A 25914-nucleotide genomic window follows, 5' to 3' on the forward strand; every position below is an offset into this window, starting at 1 on the left:
TTTACTACACATGGAGCAATGTGCAAAGTAAAAAAATTGGCACAAACCCCTTTTTATTTTGTACATTGTCTCGTTGGTTGCACCCTGAGCACCTTACACTTGATTGGTAATCTGATGTAAAGTGCAGAGCACAGCCTGCACAGATCATTACAAGAAACACTGAACTGGTACTACTATTAAAAAGAAAGTATGCACAGAGCTGCTATCATCCAAAACATGGAAACAGATATGTAAAAATAGTTAAACCAATGAAACAGAAAACAGTGTGCCCATCTGATAAATAGTGCGTAAAAGACAGTAAAGCATACACAGAATCTTAAAAAACATTTAACTATTTATTTATAAGCTCAAACTCTATGTATGCACATACGCTATGTGTACTTTTAATAATAGGGTATAATTACAATAGTTCCCTTCTTCTTTATTACAAATATATTGGCGTATCAAGCCTTTTAAGGACCTACACAACAATACTAAATTGTGCCAAAACTATTTTGTTACATACTTTAGTTGTTTTGAAACTCCATCAAGTTCAACCCCTCCAAACAAACCCCAGTGTACATATATATATATATATATATATATATATACATACACACATATATAATTATACCAACCTATCTACATTATGTTTGTCATAGAAATCAGTCACTCTTTAAAGCACCTTTGAGTTAACCTATGATGTAGAGAGTGATATTCTGCGACAATTTGCAATTTATTTATTTATCATTTGTAGTTTTTGAGTTATTTAGCTTTTTATTGAGCAGCTCTTCAGTGCTAGTCCACATTAACCTAGTTTACTTAGGAGAAGGACTGAATAGAAAGATGAGTAATAAAAAGTATCAATAACAGTAAATTTGTAGCCTTACAGCGCATTTGTTTTTAGATGGAGTCAGTAACCCCCATTTGAAAGCTGGAAGGAAACATTAGAAAACAGCAAATAATTGAAAAAATAATTTAAAAAATGAAGACCTACTGAAAAGCTGCTTAGAATTTGCCATTCTACAATATACTAAAAAGATTAGTAGAATGCGGCCTAGTGCGTGACATTTGATTGAACAGTTAGTGGCTTTATAGAGTGCAGAGGACTGTACTCTAAAAGAGGAAGTATGTTTCTATGGTGGCTTTGTACAGTGGCTGATTATATAATTAAGTTGGATTGGAAAAAGACCAAAGTCCATCAAGTTGAACCCCTCCAAATGAAATCCAGCACACATACTTACACACAACCACTGAAACTATGTATATCAATATCTATATTAATTGTAGATTTTAGTATCACTATAGCCTTGGATATTATTCTTGTGCAAGAATACATCAAAGTCACACTTAAAGGCTTTAACATAATCAGTCCTCACAAAATTATCCGGAAAGGCATTCCACCTCACTGTCCTCACTGTGAAGAACCACCTATGTTGCTTCAAATTAAATTTATTTTCCTCTAGTCTGAAGGGGTGGCCTCTGGTCCAAAGATCCATTTTATGAAAAAGTAGATCTCGCTCTAGCTGTCTATAATACCCTTTCATGTACTTGTAAAGAATAATCATGTTGCCTAACCCTAACCTTGACAATCTGCCCTCATAATTTAAGCCTTCCATCCCTCTAACCAGTTTAGTTGCAGGTCTCTGCACTCTCTCCAGCTCATTTATATCCTTCTTAAAGACTGGAGCCCAAAACTACACTGCATACTCCAGATGAGGCCTTATCATGGACCTAAAAAAAAAGCAAAATTATGTTTTCATCCCTTGAGTTAATGCCCTTTTTTTCAGCAAAGTATTGCAAAATTAGTGCAAATTTTGAAAGCATGTCACCTATATCTGGGCAATGGGTCAGGAGATTGTTGCTCAAAAACAAGGTTGAATAACCAGCTTGCCTAGTTTTAGGGGCCCGGCCCTGGGTCTCACTGCCACCCACCCCACCCTTGCCACCTTCCTTTTCTTGATTCAAATACGCCACATTGTGTCGTGGAATGTTTTGAGTCAATATGTCATAAATGGTGGGAGCCAGTGTGTCTGTCTTCTGTTGCACTTGGTGCTTCTAATGATGCCATTCCAAACACAGAAAAGGGTGTATATTTGTAAAATTGCACCCAACAAATTGTATGCACAAAGAATTTTGTGTGAAAGCACACAATTTTGTATCAATTGTGACCAGGGCACACAGTTTTTTTTACTTAAAAACAAGTTTAAAATGTGGGCAATAAAGAATTTATTTGCACACAACCAAGGGCCCCATTTAGTTTTAAAGTAAAGTTAAAAAATTAAATCCCATGTTTACTTTCTTTAATGAAAAATAAATCTATCTCCAATATACTTTAATTAAAAAATGTGTGTTTTTATAAGAAACATGGCTGTATGCAGTGAAATTCCTCCGTTGTTGCTGCAGATAGGAAACTTCAGATGGTCCCTAGCAGCTCTGCAGGGAAACAATCATACTTTCAAACGGCAGTAAAGCCTGTAGAGTAGCCGGCGACCGTGTAGAGATTTATACCCACAGACCCAGTGCAGTCTGCATATTCTGATTATTAATCAGTCTTGCTATATCGACTTCTGGCAGATATTATTTGACTTGTTTTGATAATTTATGACGATCCCTAAGCTTAACCTCCCAACTGAAGCCCAGACCACATCGAGCATGTGCATGGTCTTGGTCTTGCAAAGATGTTTAACATAGTAACAAGATGATCATCCCCTGTGGCCAACTTTGAAAGCATAAATGATTTGTTTTATTAGGCTTCTGGTGCAGTAAGTTCATGTTTTGTATACAAAATATAGCATTTCTAGCAATATTCTATTTTAGTTTTTAGTTCATCAATCAGGCTCTGCTCAGAAACAATAGCTGCTGTGCTGCTGGTAATGATGCAATTATGCCTTAGCTTTACAAAATTATCTTCAAACAAAGCTGTCAATAGAATTGTTTCACCCTGCAAACGTATTGTTTTCTAAGGTCAGAACTGGTCAATACAATGTCCCGAGGTATTTATTTCTTTCTACAGAGATATTTGCATAACATACATACAAATTAATGAAATGAAAATATGTGAAGTTTCAAATTGCTGTGGACTAATAGCACAGATCTCCATAATTCTCAAATGCTTCATACTTGAACAAATCTTCTAAAATTGCACAAGAACATGTGTGTGATCAAGATAGCATGTCTATTGCCGCATTCTTATTCTATATAGCCAAGACATACTATTGTTTAGAAGGATGTAGAATGTATTATTAAGTATTATAAATGTATAAACTGTGATTTGCCTCTGATTTATGATTTAATGCTCTGACTTTTTTCTCTTACATTAAAGGGATACTGTCATGGGAAAAAAATTTTTTTCAAAATGAATCAGTTAATAGTGCTGCTCCAGCAGAATTCTGCACTGAAATCCATTTCTCAAAAGAGCAAACAGATTTTTTTATATTCAATTTTGAAATCTGACATGGGGCTAGACATATTGTCAATTTCCCAGCTGCCCCTGGTCATGTGACTTGTGCTCTGATAAACTTCAATCACTCTTTACTGCTGTACTGCAAGTTGGAGTGATATCACCCCCTCCCTTTTCCCTCCCAGCAGCCAAACAAAAGAACAATGGGAAGGTAACCAGATAGAAGCTCCCTAACACAAGATAACAGCTGCCTGGTAGATCTAAGAACAACACTCAATAGTAAAAGCCCATGTCTCACTGAGACACATTCAGTTACATTGAGAAGGAAAAACAGCAGCCTGCCAAAAAGCATTTCTCTCCTAAAGTGCAGGCACAAGTCACATGACCAGGGGCAGCTGGGAAATTGACAAAATGTCTAGCCCCATGTCAGATTTCAAAATTGATTATAAAAAAATCTGTTTGCTCTTTTGAGAAATGGATTTCACTGCAGAATTCTGCTGGAGTAGCACTATTAACTGATGTGTTTTGAAAAAAACATGTTTTCTGATGACAGGATCCCTTTAATGATTCTTCTGCAAGGTGACACTGGTCCATCGCATTGTCAAACAAAGCTTCAGGGCACAGTATACCTGTTTGTTACTGCTCATAAATCACATATGGAAGTAACTAACATTGTTGAAAATTTAGCAAGCACTAGTCAAGTGTATATGACTGAGGCAAACAGATCAAACTAGACTGCTATACATATATACAGTAAATATATATATATATATATATATATATATAATTTATTCAAAATACATACAGCATTACTGAGTGGTATACACTCATGGTCAAGTGTAAGTGACTGAAGCAAACACAGATGAAACCAGATTGCTATAGAGAGTATATTCAACCGTAACGTTGAAAATAAATTCCTTCCTTAATTTCACCACATTATGAAGTCCTGGAGTGTATCTTTCATTGGAATCCATATATATATATATATATATAAATATCTATCTATATATATATATATATATATATATATATATATATACACATACACATACAGGGCAGCTATCAGGGGGGGACAGGGGGGAGAGTTGTAGGGGGCCCGAGGGTAAGGGGGCCCCCGGCCACGCCACACTTACTTGATTAGCCAGGCCCCCCATCTTTCTGAGAGCTGCTGACTTCGGGAAGGCATGGAAGTTTAAGGGGCCCTGGCCACAAATTTTCTTATCATGTGGGGTGGGGGGCTGGCCACCATTTTTTTTTCTAATGTGGGGTCCTAGCCACCAATATTTTTTAATGGGGGGGTCCTGGCCACAAATATTTTTTTTATGGGGGGCCCTGACCACCAATATCTTTTTATTTTTTATTAACAAGTGGGAACCCTAGCCACCAATATTTTTTTAGTTTTTTTAACTGTGTACACTTTAAAAAAAACAGAGATTGTTTGTCCATATATTGCAATATATTTAAGCTGGCCAACTACGTCAAAGTCATCCCATATCTGGCCAGTCCTATGCTCAATTTTCTTCCAATTCATTAAGAATTCTATTGCTTCATTATACATTTTACAAAGGGACTAAGTTGCAGGTAAAACTTAGTCCCTTTGTAAAATGTATAATGAAGCAATAGAATTCTTAATGAATATATATATATATATCTATATATATATATATATATATATATATATCTATATCTATATCTATATATATAAATATATATATATAGATATATAGATATATAGATATATATATATATATATATATATATATATATATATATATCCCCATGAAGCCGGAACTCTCAATAAGGAATTGTTTATTTGCCTGGGTGCAAGATCAACGATTATTCTCCATACACTTCAAATAAGATCAGTACTCACAGGTCTTAAAAATTTAGAAAAAATGTATTAATAAAACGACTTATTAATAAATATATATATATATATATATATATATATATATATATATACACACACACACACACACTCTGCATACAGCATTACTAATGAGTGGCATACACAGTACAAACAGCACACCATTCAGGGGTAAGGCTGTGTGTCAGTATTGCCTACTACATTTCACAAGTGTGAACAGGACTCACCTGTAGGACCGTAGGCAAATACAGTAGCATTATACCCAGAGATGACACCTTCAATCAGGCCTTTGGTTGTGAAACGGTACACAGTGTCCTAGAGGTTAGGAAACGGAGAGAGAGTAAGGGTAGGACTACTTGGGCGTTTTGTGTGTGATCCGATGCACTGCGCAAAAACGCAGGCATCAAGTTGGATGCACCAGAAGTAAGGTAAGATATACCCCATGCTGTTTGCATGCATTTGTATATCTTACCTTACTTCCGTCACATCTGACTTGATGCCTGCATTATTGAGCAGCGTTCGGAGCCCACACAAAACGCCCGTGTAGTCCTACCCTTATAAGTAAGTAACTGTAGGCACAAACACAACAGTACAGTACAATATGGGAGTCAACTAGGTTACAATATTCGGTGTGTATGTGCTCATTAAAAAAACAATTATAAAAAATATAAATATAGTGAAGAATTTAAAAGCAGATTATGACTTTGCATACCTGGGATGTTGCTTTTCAAATGCAAGAGGAAAGTATTTTCTGTATGACATTAGCATTATTGTCAGTATTTCAATGGCTATGAATATAACAAATTCAAAGACACAGAGTTTAAAACACAGAGGAAGAGGCATTGTAAATTGGATTTTAAAGAGTGAGAGACACAAGAACATTGCCAACACCCTGCCTCAGCCATTAATATTTCTTAGGTGAAACAAGGCTATTATTTTCTAAGCCTATCAACAGTAGTACATAGAGACAAAAGTTGAGCGTCAGAATGAGGAAATGCAGGGGGTAGGAGAATAATGCAAGGGAAAAAGTAAGACAACCCAGAACACTTAGAGGCAATGTGATATCTCCAAGAAAGTAACTTAATAGCTAACCAACCATGTGTTTCATCTCTCTTCTTTTTTAGAAGGGAGAAGGGAGAGTGAAAGCAAGAGTGAAGAGGAGATCAGGCAGAGCTAACTGAAGAAAGCCCTTAGTAATTAAAAATTCAATGAATGACCAGTATTGAGCGAGTCAGGGCTAGCGTGAGCAGGGGTTGAATTATTCACCTTTCAGTAGAGCCTGTCATAAGGTATTGATTGGTGGGGTATGGAAATTGGTAGCATGTCTCCCTGGCAAGAGAGGGCATGGAGAAAAACTGATAAGATTCCAATATTTAAAAAGGGATTACAATCTCAGCCTGGCAATTATAGGCCAGTAACTTTGACATCTGTGGTGGACAAATTATTTGAAGGCTTGTTAAGGGATCACATTCAAAATGTTGTCCTAGTGAATGACATTCTGGGGCAAATTTACTAACCTTCGAAGTTGCGCCAGCATTGGCTTCACCGCACTTCGCCAGACGAATTTTCGCCATGGCGCTGCTAATTCACTAAAATCCAAAGTTGCGTTCAGGGAGGCGAAAGGTAGCGAAGTTGTGCTAGCATTAATTCATCAAGCAATGCAAAGTTACGCTAGCGATGCCTAATTTGCATACGATGCCAATTTAAAGTACAATGGACGTATATGTAGCAGCAAATACATTACACTACACAAGCCTGAGAAAGCTTCATAAAATAAAATAGAGTTGTTATTTTGCCCTATACATGTGCCCACTGTATAGTTTGGGTGCCATATGTTAGGAAATGTAGGGGGAAGGAGGGTACCCCAAAAAAAATTACGATCTTTTTCAGCCTATCACCCTTAAAAAAGTGAAAGACGCCAGCTTTTTTTGGGACTAAGAAAAAAATTCAACTTTTTTTGAAGCAAGCCCTATCTACTCTATTGCACTTCGCCTGGTTTGAGGTGGCGAAGGCAAGTCTGGAGCAAGAGGTAATGTAAAATGCGCAAGTTAGTGAATTAGCGTACTTACGTCCCTTCGCCATAGCGCAACTTCGCCTGGAGTAAGGGTGCGAAGTAGCGCTAGAGTAGATCCACTTTGCTAGCGCCCGTTAGTAAATTGGCAAAGTAATGAAACCACGCCACACTGGCGAATTTTCACTAGCGCTAGCCACTTTGCCCTTTATGCAAATTTGCCCCTCTGAGTAGCAATCAGCATGGCTTTATGAAGGATAGGTCATGTCAGACAAATTTGATTGGCAGTAGATGTGATCTATTTGGATTTTGCCAAAGCATTTGATACCGTGCCCCACAAATGACTGCTTTCTAAAAGGTCTGTTGGGTTTAATGAAGTTGTTTGCACATGGATAGTAAACTGGCTACAGGATCGGGTACAGGGGGTGGTTGTTGATGGTGCACTGGTACGGCCCCATCAAGAATATGCCGTACAGTTTTGATCTCCATCACTCAAACAGTACATTATTGTATTAGAGTAGGTACAGAGAAGGGCAACTAAGCTGGTAAAAGGTATGGGAAATCTTAGCTATGAAGAAAGACTGGCCAAATTGGGGATGTTCACGCTGCAGAAGAGGCGTTTAAGGGGTGATATAACTATGTTTAAATATATAAGGGGATCATATAATAATCTCTCTAATGCTTTATTTACCAGTAGGTCTTTTCAGCTGACACAAGGTCACCCATTCCGTTTAGAAGAAAAGAGGTTCCGCCTAAATATTTGGAAGGGGTTTTTTACAGTGAGAGCTGTGAAGATGTGGAATTCTCTCCCTGAATCAGTACTGGCTGATACATTAGATAGCTTTAAGAATGGGTTGGATGGCTTTTCAGCAAATGAGGGAATACAGGGTTATGGAAGATAGCTCATAGTACAAGTTGATCCAGGGACTAGTCCGATTGCCATTTTGGAGTCAGGAAGGAAATTTTCCCCCTCTGAGGCAAATTGGAGAGGCTTCAGAAGGGGTTTTTTGCCTTCCTCTGGATCAACTGGCAGTTAGGCAGGTTAATAAAAGTTAAAAGGTTGAACTTGATGGACATGTGTCTTTTTTCAACCTAACTTACTATGTTACTATGTATTAGTTCTACAGCTCACTCAAAAGAATGTGCTTTTTGTGACAAGGGGTCTACCACAAATTAAAAGGGTTGTGTTCTAGGGCTACCCCTAAACAATCACGGTGGTATCATGCCATCAGTTTACAATCCTAAACCCACAAATTCTAGGATTCAATCAATTTAGCATGCATATTTGTAGGCAATTTTTTAGACTGAGTAGAGTTAGAGAAGCTTAGGATCCTTACCTTTGTGTGCCCTAGCCATAACACCTTCAATAAAAGGTGGAACTGCACAAAGAACTTGACAATTGTTATACATTTATACCACTGTAAAGGTTTTAATGACTATTTCTAAAATGTGAGAGGAGGGCTTAATTACAATGTACCTGTTTTAAGGTTTCTGGTCAGGGGTATACTGAGAAGGTTATGCTCCCTGGAGCAAAATGAATGAACAAAACTCCCTCAGTTTCTTAATTCAACAACTCCTGGCATATTTCTAAAATCTGGCATTGTGAAATGGTCCCCTTCATACTACTGTCTACTGCCTCTTTCTGTACTATTAACTGGTCTATTTATTTGTAAATTTAGATTCAATTTATGTAGCTATGACCCTGTGTTATGCATTAATTTACATATATTTAGGTATTTGCAAATATAAAAATTAGATTAAAGCATATTGGCATTCCAAGAACTCACTAAACTATTAATTATAATAAAACTGATTACACAAGGATGGTGCATCTGGGACAGTAAATCCAGCAAACTACAGCTCATCAGAATCTATGGGTACTAGGACCCATAGGACAACAATGTTCCAGCTAAGCTCTCTCACAACACCAAATACTTTTGTTCTTCTGAAAGTGACTTTCTAACACTAGCAATGCTTAATTAAGGCTAAGTGGCTTAGTGGGGCCTATAAACATGTACTTTGTACCTAAATTTCTAATTCCTGTATATTTTTCCAGGTCTTTATTTTTATAGTTTGGGAAAACTGCCAAAAGGATCACAAAAAGTCTAAAAACCACTGCTATTGGTACATTTGTTCCAGGCTAAATGACAAAGGGGGGGGGAGAGTGGGCTAATAAAAAACAATTAATGCACACAAAACAAAATGCTAAAAGTCTATTAAGTGGTTGTCCTTTGACAGTAAACAAGTGATACATTTACTGTAACTGACGAACACAATCGCTACTTCTCTTATTAAAGTTTAAGTATTATTCTCGTTTACACCTTCTCATCTCAAGTAGAGTTTTCTTGCCTTTTTCTTCCATTCACAGCACATCTTTATTTTTTTATTCTCTGAACCAGTGAATTATGCCAACCATTGTCAATCTTTCTTTTTCACAGGTGTCAGGTTTTTTGAAACAGTGCCCCTCAATAATGATTTCTAGCAGTGTGCCTAAAAGTCGCTATATATCTTTAATTCCTGTTTTATTACTTTCCATTTTGCATACATATCACAAACCACTTACAGTTATACAGTGGGCTACGCAAGCAGAGTTTACAATCTAACAGAAGCACACATGATGCAAAGTTATTTTAAAGAGTAGCTAATAAATCCACCGCATTTTTGCACAACTGTACCACCTTTCTATGGGTTGGTCTGTAACATTGAAGATAGAATACCCTTAATTTGTCACTGACAGTTGGTAAATATGTACTTACTATACCTGAGTTGCAGTGTAATCAAAGGCCACATCAAACATATAGGACTTTTCACGAGAGCGATTAGCCCTCAGTATGTCATCTGAGTCTTCCATTGGGTCCATTAGAACCACCATCTAAACAAAACAAGAAATTGCAATATAACTAATGGAGATCAAAATAAGGTACTAAAACTTACTGTAATATGAATTTAAAAAAAATATTGGTGACAGGGTTGCCACCTTGCTGAGACCGGGCGGGGGGAGGGTCAGTGACATCAGTGGGCAGGGGCTATGACGTCAGTGGCTGGACCCGTGACGTCAATGGGCGGGGCTATGACGCAGCGATTGGCCGATCGCCGTGTCAATTAAGGGAATCCCGTCCGGTTTTCCTTATTTGGAAAACCAGGCAGGAAGTATAGACCCGGGCAGCCCCTCAAAATACCGGGCTGTTCGGGTCAAAAATGGACAAGTGGCAACCCTAATTGGTGAACATGTAAGATACATATCTTTAGCACTGTAGCACTGTGAAGTTGCCAGGGATGGTGAGCTAATCTCACTCTATTATCTAACATTTTTATATCTACAAAAATAGGACTGTGCCAGCAGTGATTTTGGAATTTCTGTCAAAAGAATACATGTGTATTCCTTTACCATATTGCACACTACCTTTAAGGCATTGATACTCGGTAGGTTTTAGGTGGCGAAGTAGGGGGTCGAAGTTTTTTTTAAAGAGACAGTACTTCGACTATCAAATGGTCGAATAGTCGAACAATTTTTAGTTCGAATCGTTCGATTCAAATTCGTAGTCGAAGGTGGAAGTAGCCAATTCGATTGTCGAAGTAGCCAAAAAATATTTCGAAATTCAAATTATGTGCCCCTTAGTTATTTCCAAATACTGCAAAAAGTACTGAGATCAGAGACGCTGTTTCGATTAGCATCCTCATTATATTTATTCGGATTTGCCAGACCCCCTGTTAACTTGGTACTCTGCTAATATAAGATGGCATGGCATTAGCTTTCCACCAATTACATCTAGAAGTTCTTAAACAAAAGAGATGCATTAAAGGTTTTACAGTTTACTTTAGGGCCTTATGGCTTCTTCATTTTATTTTTAATGCACCCTTTGTTTTTGGGGAGGAAAGTAATTTTGTGGACCTCAGTAGATTATGTGAGACTAACAGGTATGAAGCAACTTTTAAAAAATGATATTGGCAAATACTGTACACTGAGTTTTTTCATCAGTGAAAGTAAGTGATTGGCCACATGTGGGTTGATTTATGCAGTGCTGTGCAGTTTTTATATTTTATTTAATTTTAGCACCAACTGGAAAGATCAATACAGAAGATTTTTAAGATGGCCATACATGGAAAGAATGGACAATAAGTGGATATCAGGCTGTTTCCATCATTTGAAATTAGAGGATGCAGGCCATCAGGATAAGGACTGAATCAAAGAGCCAATGTGGTCCTTATCCCAATGGAATATTTAAACCTTCCTGAACAACATTTAGAAACAAAGAATTTGATCCTTACCATTAGGCCAAAGCCCACTTTTATACACAATGATTACAGACAGGGCCCTATACATATGTGAAAATCCTATCCCCTCATCAACAAAGCATTCAAAAAGACCTGCTTCTCCTTATTCATTGGAATTGCTTAATGTCTTTATAGGGGATGAAACAAATCCTTCCCCTGTTTTTCTGTCTGTGACATCATCCAGCCCAGTTACAGGCTGGAGAGCCATCCGATTGGCTGGGCGCCCCCGTGCATCCTTGGGAGAGGGGGAGTGCATGACTTTGGAGCCAAATGTACAGGGTTTCTGACAGAGCTTATAAAGGGATCCCTGCTGCAGCAACCAGAGAGATTCCACAGAGATCTGTGGAGTGTGACAGTGCTGCTTGAAAGGATTTTCCAGGGTGAAGGAAAAGGAAAGGCTACTTTTGCTCTGCTTTGAGAAAGTATCAGGGAGAGCCAGTTTCTATCTCCTGCCTGTGGATACTGTGGCCACTTTGTGTTTCCCCAGGGTGAGGACAGGTCTTGCTCATGTACCAGCCATGTTGGAGCAGCTACTATTTCCAAAGGGAAAGGTACCTTGGGGCAGGTAGTGCTACCTGGAAACATAAGCGCTCTTGGTGAAGGGACATTGAACTAACCGGATTTATTCTACATTTATCCACCGGGTGTGGAGTGTGGGACTGTGGCATTGAGAGACTGTGCCAGGGGTTGATAGTCCACACAGGTTCCCAAAAGCAAAGTGATATTGTGTGATTTACATTTACAGTTATTGCATACAGTTTTACATAAAGTTTATATTTGTTTTTACTGCAAACTGTGTGTTTTATTTATTTTAGTGGAAACCCCCCTGAGGTGTGCTCCTCAGTGTTCCCTAGGTGGAGGCACTGCACTGTTAATCCCAGTTCCAGTATTTTCATACACACAAGGGACTCAGGGCCTGGATTTCCAAAAGTTAATTGCTATTTAAAGATACAGTAACCAGCTTAAGGTTATATCTTTATTGCACAAAAATGCATTATTTCGTATTTTTTGTTGATTACCATTACTTGCAAAAATTCAAATATATCCAGAGGGGCAGCGGATGCTTCACCACCTGCAGATTTCGTGCAGGTGATAAAATGCCATGGCTTCTTTCTAGCCAAGGAAAATCGTTCGATCGATGGATTAAAATCATCGATCGAATGAATAGCGCTAAATCCTTCAACTTCGATATTCGAATTAACCCTCGATATTCGACCCTAAGTAAATGTGCCCCTTAATGTTCAAATAAACTGAATCTGAACCCTTCCAGCCAGGTGACTTTAAAATTAAACACCATAATTGTTGCAATGCTTGAATTTTTCTAAGAATTAATTTTGTGTCACAAGGAGGTGTTTGCTGGGGGATAATGGGAGGGTTTCTTTTACATTTAAAAGACTTGTTCACATTCTAAAATGATATCAGCAGCTAGTGACATTTTAGAATAAGAATATCAACACCGGTTCGGGGCACTTGCAAGCTAGCAACCTTCTTCTCCTTCTCTTCTTAAAGCTGGATTTAAGGCTGGTGGCTTCAGTTTCCTTGTGGCACAACTTCGGAAAAACAAAGTGATCTGAATGCCATCCACATTTCGGGGAGATTAGTCACCAGAGGTAGAGGAGATTTGTCGCTGGGCCACTAATCTTATATATTATATATATATATAAAATATATATGTACTCAACCCATTATCAATATATTTAAGAAATTTTGGGGGCGATTTACAAAAGAGTGAAGCAGCAAACACTGCAGAAATTCACAAACGAAATGACGTTCCTCCAGAACCCCCCAGTGCTAAATTTTTTTTAAAACAACTCTAGTACACGGTCATGCCGGGCAAAGTGGACATTTCAGGACCTTATAAATATATTCAGTTCAGTCCTTGGGAGTTGAGATACCTGATGGCTTGTGGAAATAGACTGTTTCGCATTCTGGAAGTCAGAGCTTGAATACTGCGGTATCTTTTACAGGATGGCAAGAGGGTAAAGAGATCATGTGCAAGGTGGGTGCTATCCCTGACAATGCTGGTAGCCTTCTGGAGACAGCGGGTGTGGTAAATATCCATAATGGCAGGAAGCGAGATCCCAATGATCTTTTCCGCTGTCCTCACCACCCGCTGCAGGATCTTGCGATCTGATACAGAGCAGTTTCCATACCAGGTAGTGATGCAGCTGCATTAAATGCTTTCAATAGACCCTCTGTAGAAGATAGTGAGAATGGGTGGTGGAAGGTGGGCTTTTTTCAGCTTTCACAGAAAGTAGAGACGCTGCTGTGCTTTCTTCACTATAGAGCTGGAGTTAAGGGACCAGGAGAGGTTCTCTGCCAGATGTACCCCAAGGAATTTGGTGCTCTTGACAATTTCCACCGGAGATCCGTCAATGTACAGTGGAGCATGATCCCCACGTGTTCTCCTGAAGTCAACAACTATTTCCTTTGTTTTGTTTGGATTCATAGACAGATTATTGACTTTGCACCAGTCCGTTAGCCATTTCACCTCTTGTCTATATGCTCACTCGTTGTTCTTGCTGATGAGACCTACTATGGTTGTATCATCAGCGAACTTGATGATGTGATTGGATCCATGACTTGCCACATAGTCTCTTGGTCAGGAAGTCCAGGATCCAGTTGCAGATAGAGATGTTCAGGCCCAGCATGCTCAGCTTAACACTCAAGTGCTGAGGATGCTGAGGAATGATTGTATTTAATGCTGAGCTGAAGTCTATGAACAGCATACGTACATATGTATGTGTCTTTATTGTCTAGGTGGCTAAGTGACAAGTGCAGGGTAGTGGCGATGGCATCGTCCGTAGAGCGATTGGAACGGTAGGCGAATTGCAGTGGATCCAGAGATGGCGAGAGTAGGCCTTTGATGTGTCTCATGACCAGCCTCTCAAAGCACTTCATTATGGTGGATATTAGTGCGATAACACAGGGACTAAGTTTTACCTGCAACTGGAAAGGGTGGAAGCTATAACATGGAGTCGGCCACTGCTCCAGTATAAAATATAACAAACAAAGAAAAATTGTGCTCACCACTATCGGGGGTACAATGAGGCTGTGACCACAAAGTTCATAAAGACAAATACAAGAGGTCCTCTGCACTAAACCCATTATCAATATATTTAAGACAGTCTTTTAGGGGGAATGTAATAAATGTCGGTAACGGAAAAACTATTCCCAATGCGAAAAGTTATGCCTTTGTGCGAACAAATTTTACTTTGTGCAAATTTAATATAGCTTTTGCAAACACGGAAACGGTTTAGCGACCTCTTCCGAGTGAAAGAAGGTTTGCAAATTTTAGAGTTTGCGCCAATGTGAAGTGAATGCAATAAAACTTCTTACTGAAAAAGTTGTTTGATCCAAAAGATTACAACACCTTCAAGCACTTCTTAAAAGCGCGCAATTAAAATTTACAAATGAACAAATTCAAATTCGCAATGCAATAACAGTTTAAAGAAGCAAACCACCAAATTAATGAAAACCCCTACCCCTACAGTCCCCCCTCCCTGTTCCCCCCCCTCCACATGTTTTAATACTGTACCTGTAAATGCCCCTAATTCTTTAATTACCCCTCGATGCAGTCAGCGCAGCGGAGCTTACAGGGGCCATCATCACCACTTTGGGAGTCTTCAGTAGGTAGGCTGTGTATAGGCACATGCGCAGTTGTAGCAATATTCCGGTCCCGAACATCTGTGCATCAGCCGAAAGCCATGGAAATTGCCGATGGGACCTGAAGATTCTTGAAGCACCGGAAGTTGGCACCCGTGAGCTCCGCTGTGCTGACTCGAGGGGTAATTAAAGACTTAGGGGCATTTACAGGTATTAACACCTGTGCAGAGGGGAACAGAGAGGGGGGACTATGGATAGAAGGGGTTTTCATTAGTTTGGGGGTTTGCTTCTCCTTTAAGGAAGAATATTACATTGCAAAATGTGAATTTTTATTCTTATTGGTGCAAATAGTTTTTCTCTTTGCGACTTTATTTAATTCCCCAATTTGTGCCTTAATATGTGTGATTTGTTTCACCAAAACTCCCAGTGTTGCTGGTCTTTTTGAATGCTACATGATTTTGCCGTGCACCTGGGTACTCAACAGTTGAAGCGGTGTGCCACCCTACGCACAAATATATATATTGCACCCCCGCCTAATGGTTTTTAAAAAATAGTGGTGAGCACAATTTTCCCTTGTTTGTTATAGTTATACAGGAGCAGTGACCAGCTCCATGTTGTAGCTCCCACCCTTCCCAGCTATAGTCAGGTGATCCCACTGGTGTCTAATAAAAGGGCAGCCAAGTATGGAGGTTTACTTTGAAAGCAGCTAGTAAATTGCAGGTAAAACTTAGTCCCTTTGTAAAATGTATAATTAAGCAATTGAATTCTTAATGAATCAGATGAAAATTAAGCGTAGGGCTGGCCAGATGTGGGATGACTTTGACGTAGTTGGCCAGCTTAAATATATTGCAATATATGGACAAACAATCCCTGTGTTGTTTAAAGGGTAAGGCATTTTTTAGTAGCAGTATGCACAAAATGTCGCTGTCTTAAATATATTGATAATGGGTTGAGTGCAGAGGATCTCTTGTAGTTGACTATATGTATTTTGTGGTCACACCCTCATTGCACCCCCGCCTAATGGTTTTAAAAAAATAGTGGTGAGCACAATTTTCCCTTGTTTGAGATATATATATATATATATAATACACAAAAGCCATGAATATCCTGTAAATTATATCCTTATAAACGGTGAGTTCTGATGTCATCAGTTATAAATGGTGAGTTCTGATGTCATTTCTGTCACATGACTCACTGAAACTTGTGTATTATAATAAATAAAGTACCCCCAGTTGTAAAATATGAGGATATTAGAAGTTACCTTGGAGTTCCATGACCTGTATAAAAACACTCGGCCTTCGGCCTCGTGTTTTTATATGGTCATGAAACTCCTCGGTAACTTATAATATCCTTATAATTTACAAGAGGGGGTACTTTATTCACTATATATATATATATATATATATATATATATATATATATATATATATATATATATTTACTATTTATTATATAAAGGCATCAACGTTTCGTTCTCTGTCTAGAACCGTTGTCAAGATGCAGCATCTTAATAGTAAATGAACTTGGAGTGCGTGCTACTTGCAATTTCTTTTATACATTCCAATTTAAGCACAGCACCAGAATGAACGGAGTTTGTTAAGTGATATATATATATATATATATCACTATATATATATATATATATATATATATATATATATATATATATATATATATATATATACACATGTTTTTGTAATGTCTCGAGAAAGGCCCAGAACGGGACCGAAACGTTGACAATAACTTTTCTTTTCTATACTGCATCATGAAGTCCTGGAGAACTACTATCTACAATACATTTGACAGCACCCAGGCATGAAGAGAACGTTTGACTGGAGTGCACCACAGCTGGAACTTTATATATATATATATATATATATATATATATATATATATATATATATATATATATATATATATATATTGTGGGGATTTGCTCAATTGGTGGCTGCAGTGCTTGCATAACATGAAGTGATCAGCAAGTGGAGTTTGTAAACAGGACTGGGCCTGCTCGTTTATTCAGCAAAATAACACAGTTCAAGTGTAAAAATGAAAACAGCTTACTTCAGCATGGCATAAATCCAAACAGTCAGGAACTTTCAATGCCTCCTTACAAGCCCCAGTACCTCTCTCAATGAGTGTGGCTGGCTTGGTTTTAGGGAGCCTGATCTCTCCTCTCAGTGCTTCCCCCTTCTCACTGTTCTGAATTGTAACACTCCTTTTACCATTCAGTCAGCTGAACATGCTCCTGGCACAAAATCCGTAATGGACCTAGGAATGGAAGCTTCATCCCACCCAATGCTCTACAAAGCCTCCGGACTCCAGGACCCAGACCAGAAATTCAAAACAACTCAGAGAAAACCCATAAGCTGGTTTTCTCCCTGTATCTATTCCCTGGAGCCCCTCACCATGTATAGGTAAGAAACCTATGTGAAATATAGACACCATTTATAACTTTTCCAGCTGGTGTCTCACATACCCTCCCCCTCTGCTCAGACCTGTGGGGTAGAGCACTTTTGGCCAACAAGCAGTGGACTCGGGATAAAGCGTCAGCATTTCCTTGCTGAGACCCTGGTCTGTGCTCTACAGAGAACTTAAAGTCTTGCAAGGCCAGAAACCATCTCATAACCCTTGCATTATTCCCTTTATTTCTAGACATCCATCTTAAGGGAGAATGGTCAGAAATCAATTTAAACTGTCTACCCAACAAATAATACCTCAAGGAGTCCAAAGCCCATTTTACGGCTAGACACTCCCTTTCTACTATGGAGTAGTTTTTTTCTGCTGGAGTTAACTTCCTGCTAAGATAAACTACAGGATGCTCCTCTGAATTAACTGCCTGTGATAGGACTGCTCCTAGCCCAACATCAGAGGCATCTGCTTGTACCAGAAACTCTTTCTTGAAGTCTGGTGTAATTAACACTGGCCTTTTGCATAATATTTCTTTTAAACTTTGAAATGCTTTTTCTGCTTCCTCTGTCCACTTGACCATGGCAGACTTTTTTCCTTTTGTAAGGTCTGAAAGTGGGGCGGCTATAGAAGCAAAGTTGGGCACAAATCTTCTGTAATAACCTGCAATCCCCGGAAAGGCTCTAACTTGTTTTTTTTGAAATAGGCTGGGGCCAGGTTTTAATTGCCTCAATCTTATCTATTTGGGGTTTTATAACTCCCCCGTCCTATATTAGGTACCGGGCTTCTTCCATGCCTATTGTGCACTTTTTTGGATTGGCTGTTAACCCAGCTTCCCGTATGGAATTTAGAACAGCCTGTACCTTTGAAAGATGGGAAATCCAGTCCCTGCTAAAGATCACTACATCATCTAAATATGCTGAGGCATATTTACTATGTGGCTTGAGTATACGGTCCATCATTCTCTGAAAAGTGGCGGGGGCCCCATGTAAACCAAATGGCAGAACAGTGTACTGAAAATGGCCTTCTGGGGTAGAAAAAGCCGTCTTTTCCTTTGCCCTGTCTGTCAAGGGTACTTGCCAATAGCCTTTGGTAAGGTCAAGAGTAGAGATGTATCTAGCTTGGCCCAACCTTTCAATTAGTTCATCTACTTTTGGCATGGGGTAAGCATCAAATTTGGAGATCTCGTTTAACTTTCTGAAATCATTGCAGAACCTTAAGCTGCCGTCAGGTTTGGGAATTAAGACAATGCTTAACACTCACTGTGTGACTCTTCTATTACCCCAAGACTCAACATATTTTTAACCTCTGTTGAAATTGCCTGTCTTTGAGCCTCAGGTATCCGATAGGGCTTTAACTTAACTTTTACCTGAGGGTCAATAATAATGTCGTGTTTTATGACATTAGTTCGACCTGGCAATTGAGAAAAAACATCTCTGTGTCTTTGTAGAAACTCCCTTACTTCCTGAGACTGAGCTGAAGACAGAGTTTCAGCAATTTTAACCTCAGGTTCCTCTTGGGAGTGGGACACTGGCTGATATACCCGGTAGTTTACCTCATTCACCTTTTCCCTAATCTCATAGGGTCCCTGCCATTTGGCTAGGAATTTACTCTCGACAGTGGGTACTAGGACCAACACCCGGTCCCCTGGGTTAAAGGCACGCACCTTAGCCGATTTATTGTAAACTCTAGCCTGCCCTTCTTGAGCTTGACGCATATGCTCTCGAACAATCGGCATAACTGCATTTATCCTCTCCTGCATCTGCGTGACATGTTCAATTATACTTTTATGGGGGGTAGTTTCTTGTTCCCATGTTTCTTTGGCAATATCTAATAGGCCTCGGGGATGTCTACCATATAGCAATTCGAATGGGGAGAAACCTGTGGAGGCCTGTGGTACTTCCCTTATAGAAAACATTAGATAGGGTAACAAATAATCCCAGTCTTTTCCATCTCGGTCTACTACTTTTTTAAGCATGGCTTTAAGAGTTTTATTAAATCGCTCCACTAACCCATCCGTTTGGGGGTGATACACAGACGTACGAATGTGGGTTATTCTGAACAACCTACATAACTCTTTCATTATTTTAGACATGAAAGGTGTCCCCTGGACAGTTAAGATTTCCTGTGGTATTCCCACCCTGGTAAACATTTGAAAAAGCTCCTTTGCAATGAGCTTTGATGATGAGTTCCTGAGAGGGATTGCCTCTGGGTAACGGGTGGCATAGTCTAGGATTACCAAAATATGTTGGTGGCCCCGGGCCGATTTAGGTAGAGGGCCAACTAGATCCATGGCAATCCGCTCAAAAGGAACCTCAATAATAGGAAGTGGTATTAGTGGGCTCCGAAAATGTGGTTGGGGTGCATTCATTTGACACTCGGGACAAGACTCACAAAACTCTTCAACAGCTTTATATATCCCTGGCCAAAAGAATCTTTGCATGATTCTCTCTTTAGTTTTTCTTACCCCTAGGTGCCCCCCCAAAATGTGCGAATGAGCCAGGTCTAACACCATTCTTACATAGGGCTGAGGTACCACCAGCTGTTCTAGCACCTCCTCCTGTACCTTATCTACTCTGTACAGTAAATCATTTTGCACCATAAAGTGAGGATACCCTATGTTGGTCTCTGGCTCCTGAGGCACCCCATTTATTCACACTTCTCCAGGCATTAACTAAATTGGGGTCCTTTATATGGGCACTTCCAAAGTTGTCCCTTGAGACTGGCAAGTCAGGCAACTCTGTTTCAGGAGGGGGTTCCTCTGGTCCCAAGCCATAACCTCTAAAGGGAAGTTATCAAGGAAACTTGTAAAGGGTGCTACCGAGTCACCTGTTACCAGATTCTCCTCTGGGATAGGGCCATTACCAATATTTCCCTCCAACGTGTTTATGGGTGGTACTACCTGTGTTTTACCCCACAATTCCCAAAACATAGGAAAATCACATCCAATAATGGCACTGTGTAACAGGTTTTTAACTACACCCACTGCATGCTTTACAGTGCCACAAGGAGTCTCAAAAGTTAGTGTAGCCGTAGGATAATCTTTAGTGTCACCATGTATACAGATGACTCCAATCTGCCTTGGCTGAAGCTTTTCTGTGTCAACCAGACTGGCATGCACCAGGGTGACCAAACTTCCTGAGTCTAATAGAGCCCTCAGTGGATGCTCCTCTATTTTGATAGAGCACATTTGTCTGCCTATCTCACATTCCAAGTGGGCTGTGCACACAGGGCTTGCAAACATCGACATGCGTCTGCCTAGTTCACACTCCATTGGCTCATGAAGTAAAGGACACTCAGCGGCCATATGTCCTAGTCCTTGGCACCGCCAACACACAGTTTGTGCCATGTCTCTGGAAAAAGTACCACTTTTAGGGCTGGGTGCCCTTTTGGGCCTGACTTGTACAGGAGTCTTTCCCCTTTCCTTAGGAGCCTGCGCCACCGCTTGCCCAAAAGGAACAGTCTTACCAGAGTCTGTGGTCTTGCCGAACTTAGAGAATACCCTCTTAGAATACAGCTCCTGGACATACTCCTCTGTAGTGGTATTGCGTTCCACAACGGAAATAAGCTCATCCACATCTTTGGGATCCGTACGTCCAATGCAACGCTGTAGTTTTAGCGGCAGGGCTCTGATAAAACGGTCACAAACAACTCTCTCCACGATCTGACTGGAAGTGCCTCCGGCTGTAACCACTTGTTGGTAAGATGGAACAGATCAAACATTTGGGATCTCACCGGTTTGGTAGGGTTATACTCCCAGACATGGACCCTCCGGGCTCGGACAGCGAGGGTAACACCCATCCTGGCCAGGATTTCCCCCTTCAGCTTGGCATAGACTTTGGCATCCTGCCAGCTAAGATCATAATATGCCTTTTGGGGTTCACCTGTTAGAAAAGGAGCCAGTACTTCCGCCCACTGATCCTCAGGGAGCTTCTCTCTCTCTGCGACCCTTTCAAAGATGGTCAGGTAAGCTTCAACATCATCATCATCAAGTGTAAGCTTTTGCAGGGAGGACTGGATCAACTTTCGCGACCTGGAAACTGACCCCACTTGTCTCTCTGCCATAACTTGAATCTGCTGCTGCAATGACTGATTTACCAGCTGCTGTTCTTTCACAGAGGCCTGATAAGAGTCTGATAATTGTCGCATTTGTTCAACATTTAGTCGGTTGGCCTCTTGCTGCAGTTGGTTTGCCTGCTGCTGGTTAGCATTTGCCAGTACTAGCTGCTTTACTAGTTCCTCCATAATTGCTGAGAAATTCCTTTTAAGAGTACTGTCTCTTTAAGAATCTTGCCCGCATCCAAACACCATATGTGGGGATTTGCTCAATTGGTGGCTGCAGTGCTTGCATAACATGAAGTGATCAGCAAGTGGAGTTTGTAAACAGGACTGGGCCTGCTCGTTTATTCAGCAAAATAACACAATTCAAGTGTAAAAATGAAAACAGCTTACTTCAGCATGGCATAAATCCAAACAGTCAGGAACTTTCAATGCCTCCTTACAAGCCCCAGTACCTCTCTCAATGAGTGTGGCTGGCTTGGTTTTAGGGAGCCTGATCTCTCCTCTCAGTGCTTCCCCCTTCTCACTGTTCTGAATTGTAACACTCCTTTTACCATTCAGTCAGCTGAACATGCTCCTGGCACAAAATCCGTAATGGACCTAGGAATGGAAGCTTCATCCCACCCAATGCTCTACAAAGCCTCCGGACTCCAGGACCCAGACCAGAAATTCAAAACAACTCAGAGAAAACCCATAAGCTGGTTTTCTCCCTGTATCTATTCCCTGGAGCCCCTCACCATGTATAGGTAAGAAACCTAGGTGAAATATAGACACCATTTATAACTTTTCCAGCTGGTGTCTCACAATATATATATATATATATATATATATATATATATATATATATATATATATATATATATAATTTTTTATAAAAAACCACCGCAACAAGACGATTGTCTTTGTGCAGAAAAGATTTTGCGTGACTTTTGATTCCAAGCGATTTATATCCCACAGTGCTTCGCGCTACGTTCTCCTCCCACTCAAGAGCCGGAAGTTGTCTCGGCGTTCATTCCCTCAGCGTGTTGTCATTACGGCAGCAGTGCAAGAAATTACATACTATTGCGGCTACTAATCTGTGTGTCTGTGCTTGTAGGAGATTTCAGTACTACTGTATGTACATGCTATTTTTGACAAATCACTCCAAAAATGGTCTCTGTGTGTTTTGGAGCTACAGGCGATCTCAAATCGCACTGTGTGCATAATAGCTGGCAATTTGCATGTAGCTGCATGCAAAGACAAAACAAACGACTTATCGCCAGAACTCGCTTTTAAAAATCTTGGGTGACTAATCTCCCTGTGTGCCCCTACCCTTAATGAAACTCCACCTATGTTATTCCCTTTTGCAAGTCTCTTCATCTATGGAGACAGCAAATGTCTTTATCAAAGAGGTGGTACATCTGTATGGGCTGCCAGAAAACATTTAGTCTAACATGGGAATCCAGTTAGAAAAGCCCTGTGTTTACAAATTAATCTGTCCTTTTTTTGGGTTATCATCTAAGACAAATAGACGAACCAATAGAATGATTCAGCCACTGGAGCTAAGGAACTTAAGGGCGTCCACACTGGGCGTTTTGGGGTGATTTGGTCGCCTGGTGACTAATCACCTCGTCTTTGCGGCGACCAATCTCCCCAAACACCTTCCCTCACTCTGCGCTGGCTAAAATGAGAAAACGCCGGCGCTAATCACATGCGGTGGATCGTTTTCCGAAGTCGCCTGAAGTTTCCTCCTGAGGCAACTTCGGGCGACTTCGGAAAACGAATTGCCGCGTGTGATTAGCCCAAGCGTTTTTTCAATTCAGTTGGCACAGAGTGAGGGAAGGCCCAGTGTGGACTTACCCTTAGGACCTTGGAGCTTAGGAAGACACAAAGAGCTAATAGTATCAGATACTTGGCTACAAAATAGATAATAGTGATAATTAGCATTTACTAAAGTGACTAATGCTCACGATGATTCGCCAGAGTGACGTCATTTCATTACTTCGTCGATTTACTAACGGGCGCAGGCATCACTTTGCTAGCGAAGGAGATAGACGGTAGCGTTCTCTAAGAACAGGCAAATTTTCGCTCTGGCGAATGGACATAACTCCGCAAATTCAGTATGATGTAGATTTACTGAAGGTTAACTCTTTCTCCAGACTTGCCTTCGCCAGCTCATGCCAGGCGAAGTGCAATGGAGTGCATAGGACGTCCTCAATTTTTAATGGAAACATTTTCTAAGTCCCAAAAAACGCTGGCGACTTTTCCTTTTATCAGAGTGATAGCCTGCAAAAGTCCTTAAAAATCTTCTTTGGGTAACCGGGTTCCCCGATTCATTTTCTAACACATGGAACACAAACTATACAGTTGGCTCATTACAATGTGTAATGTAATGTATTTGCTGCAACATATACTTCCATTAAACTTTATAATTTCCTGCCGTATACAAATTAGCCTAAGCGAAGACCTCTAACGAAGTTGCGCTAGGCATAACTTTGATTGCCGACGTAACACTAGCGCAACTTCGCATTTTAGTAAATTACCGTTGTCTGAGGGAATCGCCATGTGCGCGAGACGTCACTTCCGCAAACCAGCCTGGCCCCCTACCACTCACCATCCCCCCCCCCAGCTCTTTCACTAGATTTCTAATGGAAATCCATGGAAGAGGCTGGGCGATTTCTTTGTTTTTTCTAATTTAAAAAATTAAAACCTGCCACCCTAGACCCTGGGGTGACTTAATATAAATACAGCACTGGCACCAGCTACCTCTCTGTCTGCTACTGAGGGCATGCTATGTGGGAAGCTGTAACAAAAGCCTTTTACCAGCCACTGGTTCTACCTTTCCAGGAAGCTGATGGGAGAGGCAAGAACTGCCCAGCATCTATCTGTGAAGTGATCAGTTTTTAGCACAATAATAAGTGCATTACTTTTATACTTTTTAACAAATATAAGGTTTTAAACTACAGCAAGCAAGACTAATCTTTTAAAGGCATTGGAAGAAAGTCTGTGAATAGGCATTCCTGCCATACAAACTGGTGAAAAAGCACGGTGTGGCGACACGACTGTAACTAATCCTTATACACCAATCATGGTCTGTGTGTTTAAAGGGCAATTAAACCAAAAGGTCTGGTCACACACTTCACTTCTAAGTGGCACAAGTGGTGATTGAGTTTAAACATAATTACTACACAATATATCATTTCCATTTTTTATATTGTTATACTCCTTCGCCAGCCTTAGGGCGCTGATCATTATTGGATAATCTAGTGCTTAGATCGTCACTATCCATCTAACTATTGTATAAAAAGAACAGAGGCGCCGAAAGAATAAAAGGATATAAACGAGTTTAAAAACCAAAACTTGGTAATCAGAGGAGGCAGTAGTGGACTTACCTCCTCCAAGCAGACACAAAACGACTGTAATTAAGCAGTCAAAATTTATTAACGAACTCCAAACAGTGCAACGCGTTTCACGGGCTCAGACCCGCTTCTTCAGGCAATAAACATAGGAGTTACAGCATCTGGCAGTAGTATACACACTTAGCGCCTCTGTCTGTATACTACTGCCAGATGCTGTAACTCCTATGTTTATTGCCTGAAGAAGCGGGTCTGAGCCCGTGAAACGCGTTGCACTGATTGGAGTTCGTTAATAAATTTTGACTGCTTAATTACAGTCGTTTTGTGTCTGCTTGGAGGAGGTAAGTCCACTACTGCCTCCTCTGATTACCAAGTTTTGGTTTTTAAACTCGTTTATATCCTTTTATTCTTTTGGCGCCTCTGTTCTTTTTATACAATACTAAGTCCACCCTGGGTGGAGGGTTGATACCCTTTTTCTATCTACAGAGAGCGACTTCTTAATCCTGAGTGGGGTCAGGACAATCTCCCCACCTGCCTTTACAGTGGTTGCCTATTGGTAACCTTGGTTTGTGAGTATATGTTATCTACTCTTATTTCATTATCCCTTACCAATACATATTACACTATTGGGGCTCTTGGTGTTCCTTTTGTTTATCCATCTAACTATACTCATGCTTAGAGCAGTGGCAGACAGGGAGATTTGTCACCCACGACTATTTATGAGCAACTGCTCAACCCAATAGGCTGCTTTTGCTACCAATAAGGATTAATTATATCTTAGTTTGGATCAATTACAAGTTACTGATTTATTATTACAGCGCAAAAGGTAATGTTTTTTAAAAATTGGATTATTTGAATAAAATGGAGTCTACTAAAGCTGGCCATACACTGGCCGATAAAAGCTGCCGACAGACCTAGTTGGCAGCTTATTGGCCCATGTGTGGGGCCCTCCGACAGGCTTCCCGGATCG

The 25914-nt window shown here is 40.2% G+C and overlaps 1 protein-coding gene across 1 annotated transcript in view; it reads right to left on the minus strand.

Annotated features, from left to right (window-relative positions):
• Positions 1-25914, minus strand: part of kif19.S (kinesin family member 19 S homeolog) — a 95318-nt gene that overhangs the window by 58936 nt on the left and 10468 nt on the right. The window contains 2 exon segments of the mRNA NM_001085724.1: positions 5477-5564; positions 10022-10132. Coding sequence (NP_001079193.1) covers positions 5477-5564; positions 10022-10132 — 199 coding nt within the window.

Source organism: Xenopus laevis, chromosome 9_10S (assembly GCF_017654675.1).
Source record: "Xenopus laevis strain J_2021 chromosome 9_10S, Xenopus_laevis_v10.1, whole genome shotgun sequence".
NCBI lineage: Eukaryota > Metazoa > Chordata > Amphibia > Anura > Pipidae > Xenopus > Xenopus laevis.